The sequence below is a fragment of the Numida meleagris genome, unplaced genomic scaffold (assembly GCF_002078875.1).
Source record: "Numida meleagris isolate 19003 breed g44 Domestic line unplaced genomic scaffold, NumMel1.0 unplaced_Scaffold312, whole genome shotgun sequence".
Classification (NCBI taxonomy): domain Eukaryota; kingdom Metazoa; phylum Chordata; class Aves; order Galliformes; family Numididae; genus Numida; species Numida meleagris.
The window spans coordinates 36,942-41,926 of NW_018364548.1; the positions used below are offsets into that span (position 1 = coordinate 36,942).

At 58.7% G+C, this 4,985-nt stretch overlaps 1 protein-coding gene across 1 annotated transcript in view; it reads left to right on the plus strand.

The window, feature by feature from the left end:
- Positions 1–41: 41 nt before the first annotated feature.
- Positions 42–4,985, plus strand: part of HSF1 (heat shock transcription factor 1) — a gene marked incomplete at its 3' end in the record, with an annotated part of 95,596 nt that continues 90,652 nt past the window's right edge. Inside the window, 1 exon segment of the mRNA XM_021382923.1 lies at positions 42–170. Coding sequence (XP_021238598.1) covers positions 42–170 — 129 coding nt within the window.

Genomic DNA, 4,985 nt, shown 5'->3' on the forward strand with positions numbered 1-4,985 from the left:
GCCCTCCGCCCCGCTCCTCCCCCTCCCGGAGCCCCGCGGCCATGGAGGGCCCCGGCGCGGCGGCGGCGGTGGGCGCGGGCCCGGGCGGTAGCAACGTGTCGGCCTTCCTGACGAAGCTGTGGACGTTGGTGGAGGACCCCGAGACGGACCCGCTGATCTGCTGGAGCCCGGTGAGCGGCGGGGGGAGCCCACGCGGTTAGGGGCTTCCGAAAGCCGCTTCGTTAAGCGGTTCCCGGCGCGGGAGCTCCTCGTTAATTACCCCGCCGCGCTCGTTCCTTCGGGGGGGAGAGGCGGTGTCCCGGGGCGGGCGGACGGCGGCCGCTCCGCTCGGAGGCCTGCACAGCGCTGGGCGTTATTTCACGGCCGGGTTTAGGGCCGTGCTGAGCGGGCAGGGGATGTTTTTCGTCTGTTTGAGACCTTTTTGGGGGAGAGGGGGCGTTTCTCTGGAAGGGGAGGGTGTCCGCGTCTACCGCCGTGGGCTGCGCTTTGCGGTGTTTGTGTCTGCGGTGTGTTGCTGGGGTTGAAGCTCAGCGGTTCTCCCGTTTCTTGGGCTCCGGCCGGAGCGACCGAGCACGCTGCGGGGAATCCTGCCCTGGGGTCACGGAGTGCCCGTCCCATCCCGGCAGCCCCGCTGGGCCGCTCCTCCAGGGCGATGACCCCTTCCGCTTCCCTGGGCAGCGCCTTAACTGCTCTTTCTGGGAGGAAATGTCTCCCTGTATCCGACCTGGACTTCTTGCTGGTGCTCAGCCGCTTCTGCCGGGCCGTGTTTTGACCAGAAATCGCGTGTTTGCAACCGAAACGCTTGAGAGAAGAGAAAAGCGCTTCTTGTGCTGGTAGGAGTCGGATGCAGCTGCCCCATGGAGGTGTGGGCTCAGGTAGGAGCGAGGGGCTGAGGATTCCAGACCAGGAGATAAGGACCAAAATAAAAACACGAGTGCGCTGGGAACGGTTTTATGGCCCCGGAGGTTTTATGACCCCGGATTGTGGCTGCTCTCCGCTTCCTCCTGTTTGCTTATCTGATTCCGTGTGGCAGTAATGAGATGAGAGAGCTGCTCCGTGTGTGTTTTCCTGATATCGCCTTCACTTTGCAAGTCATTGCCCGCGAGCTGAGGCCCCGTCCTGCTCCCACAGCACGCAGGGATTGAGTGCTCGTGGCCTGAGATTGCGTTCTCACGTCCTGCACTCAGCGCTGAGGGATATCTGAAGGGCGGGGGTCACCAGGAGGGGGCTGGGCTCTGTTCTGTGGTGCCCCAGCGACAGGACGAGGGGCACCGGGCGCAAACTGGAGCCCAGGGAGTTCTGTCTGAACAGGAGGAAGCAATGTTGTGCTGTGAGGGTGGCAGAGCCCTGGCACAACCCCGCAGAGGGGTTACGGGAGTCTTCCCTGCAGAGATCCAAACCTGTGTGGACACCTTCCTGAGGAGCTGCTTTGGGGGGGGGGTTGGACTAGGGGAGCTCCAGAGATCCCTTCCAACCCCCACGGTTCTGGGATTTTTGCTTAGCTGAAGCACCGTGAGGGGTTGCACGCCCCTCCCCATCCTTTAGCCCCGCTGCAGTGATGGATCCACCCGGGTGGTGGGGCCCTGTGGAGCCAGTGTGTTGCTGGGAGTGGGGCAGTGTCTGTATCCAAGTGGTTGCATGCACGTCAGCTGTGCGAGACGGAATCTGCGCTTCCCTTGTGGCGACCAAAACAAAGGGGACTGCCCCCAGCTACATTTCTCCTTGTGCTGAGGTATTTCCCAGCCTGCTGGAGAAGGGCAGAGGAGCTCCAACTCACTCCCAGCCCATAGGCACAGTTTGCTGCCCCTCTTTGGGTTATTGTAGTTGGGGCTGCTTGGTGCCTCTTCTTCAGGGTTCTTCCAATTCAGACCATTTGCTGCCCCTCTTCGGGGCCGTTTCAGTTGTGATGTGATGGCCAGCCTGAGGGCATGCAGCTGTTGCTGGCAGGTGAGGATAAGAAGGTGGGAACGAGCTATTGTCCCGGGTTTCGCATCCTGCAGAGCAGCCCTGGGTGAGGCTGCTCCTCAGAACCGCCCTGCGCTGACAGCACCGTACCCCAACTCGTTGTCCGAGTGACAAAGCGCTGCTGTTTGGGGCACTGCTTTTTGGGGCTGGCTGCTGGGTGGCCGTGGGCATGCAGAGCAGCGTGGGAGCTCTGACGGTCGCGGTGTTGAGGTTCAGCTCAGAGCTGAGTTTTGCTCCGCAGCAAGGAGCCAGAGAGATGAATGCTGACCTCTTTAAAACTTTATACTGTTAGAATCATAGGATGGCTTGGGTTGGAAGGGACCCCAAGGATCATCCAGTTCCAACCCCCCTGCCACAGGCAGGGCTGCCAACCTGCAGACCTGGTACTAGACCAGGCTGCCCAGGGCTCCATCCAGCCTGGCCTTCAACACCTCCAGGGATGGGGCATCCACAGCCTCTCTGGGCAGCCAGTTCCAGCACCTCACCGCTCTCTCTGTGAAGAACTTCCCCCTGACATCCAATCTAAACCTTTCCTCTTTGAGATGTAGATACTCGATACCTCCTTGATACTCTTGGTGGGTGTGTGAATCTTCTGGGTCTTGGCAGGAGCTGTGGGAGCACGGTCCAGATGGACTGTGCAACTTTGAAAACCCGTTGTTAAAGCCCGAGGTATCCCGAAGGCCATGGCTTCAGAAGCAGAGTTCAGCTGTTCTGGGACGGCTGCGTCCGATGGCATCGTTCCTCGCAGTGCTGGAAGCCAACGTTCTGCGAGCTGCTGGGACCTGTCTGCGACCTGGGGAGCAGCAGGGCCTCCTCCCCCCAGCAGTTCTCTCACCTGTTTTCTTCTTCGTGTCGGTGTGGAATGTGACACAGAAACAGAGCAGTTGGTTTTCCTCGGGGTGAGGGATGCTGCTGGGCTGCGGGCACTGAGCACAGCGGTCGCCTGAGCCCTTTAGTGCCCGTGGGAAGTGAGTTCTGCTCTCTTGGGATGGAGAAGGAGGCGAATCCTCGCTCCGTGTCCGCGTTTCTTGCTGCGGTGCTCGCCCTTCTCTCATTTCCTACCTCTCTTTTTCTTGTCCCTTCCTTGTTTACCGGTGGTTAATTCCTCTCTGTGAGTTTCCCTCGGCAGGAGGTGGAAGGAGCAAGCTGTAGGAGCAGGAGTGTGGACCTGTAAGCGCGTTCAGGAAGGAGAGATGCATCAGCAGAAAGCTGGAAAGTAAATGTGTGTGCATGTACATAACCTTCTAATTCACTTTCTTTGAAGGCAGGGCCTTCGAATTCTGTGCTTCATTGGTGCTATTTTTGTAACTTTCTCAGTGTGGAAACTCCCCTCATCTCTGCAGGTCCCATTTCCCCCGGGTGTAGGGGGCAGAGCACTTCGGAGCCATGTGCAGGTTCTCAGCATCACAAAGTGCTTTGGGTGGGGACGGACCGGGGGTCCCACCGGTTCCAGCCCCTTCCATGGGCAGGGATACCTCCTGTAGACCGGGGTGAATTAGTCCTGCAGAGATGAGCTCCAGAGCTGCGTATTCTGAAGGGCTCACGGCTGTAGATGCTTTCTCCTTGTTCAGAATCAGTCTTTCTCAAGTAGAGAGATAGACGGCACCCGGTGGAATTCAAGTGTAAGAGAGAGGCTGCGCTGAAGTGCGGCGTGCAGCCAGGTGATGCCAGCGGTCCCACTGCCACGGAGCCCGGGCCAAAACTGTTGGACGACTGAACAGGAGCTGGAGGAGGCTGGATTCTTTTCCGCTGAGCGCTGTGCCTGTGTGTAACCACTGCCCTCGGGAGCCCCGATGCTGCTTTGCTGGGAGCAATGGGTTCCTCTGTTCTGAGCAACGCTTTTGGGATACAAACAGCGTGGCTAATTGAGGGCTAATTGATGGTGAGGTTTGCTGGCTCCACCTCCCTCCCCGAGGCGTGCTGAGGCCTCGTGCAGGATCGGCAGCTGCCGGAGCACGGAGCTGAGCCTCCGGGGATGAATCGTGGTGCTGAGCTGGCGCGTTGTCGTGTCCTCCGTGGGCTGTGTGTGTCTCTGAGTGTTATTCTGCTGAACTGAGCCGCAGTGACTCGACCTGCCTCGTGTCAGGGAGGGCAGCTGAAGGCGGCGGTGGTGCTGCTGAGGTGAGGGCAGTTGGGTGCTGTGCGAATCTCTGGAGATTGGGAGGTGCTCTGTGGAAGGAGCCATGTAGGTGCTCTGCTTTGACACCTTCTGCTGGTGCTGCTGGTTGGAAAGCTTTGTTCTGGCCCAGCAGGCAGCGCTGGGGGTCATAGTCTTCTTAGAGTCACAGAGCGGTTGGCCGGGAAAGGTCCTTAAAGGTCATAGAGCCATGGAAGGATAGAATGAGTTGGAAGGATCCTTAAAGATCATAGAGCCATGGGATGGTTGGGTTGGAAGAGTCCTTACAGATCACAGAACCACGGGGCGGTTGGATTGGAAGGGTCCTTGAAGATCATAGAACCATGGAATGGTTGGATTGGAAGGGTCCTGGAAGATCATAGAAGCGTAGAATGGATCGGGACTGTCCTGGAAGGTCGTAGAGCCATGGAATGATAGAATGTATTGGGCTGAAATGATTCATAAGGGTCATAGAGCCGCGGAATGGTTGAATTTGAAGGGTCCTTATGGATCGTAGAGCCATGGGATGGTTGAGTTGGAAGGATCCTTGAAGATCATAGAACCATGCAATGGTTGGATTAGAATGGTCCTTAAAGATCATGGAGCCATGGAATGGTTGGGTTGGAAAGACCCTCAGCCCCACCCCTGCCGTGGGCTGGCTCCTCCACCTAGCTCAGGCTGCCCAGGGTCCCACCCCTGGCCTCAGGCACCTCTCCCCTGGTGGCAGCTCCAAGTCATGTTGGACCCAGGATCTGTCAGGGCGCTCATCTGGCAGAAGGAAGGGGTTGGGTTTGTCTCCTGGGTCATGCACCACGTGGATCCGGGTGGGCATCAGCGCTGGCAGTGGTGGGACTGGTCCACGGCGATGGCAGCATGACAATGTCTCATCCCATGTGGTGGGTTC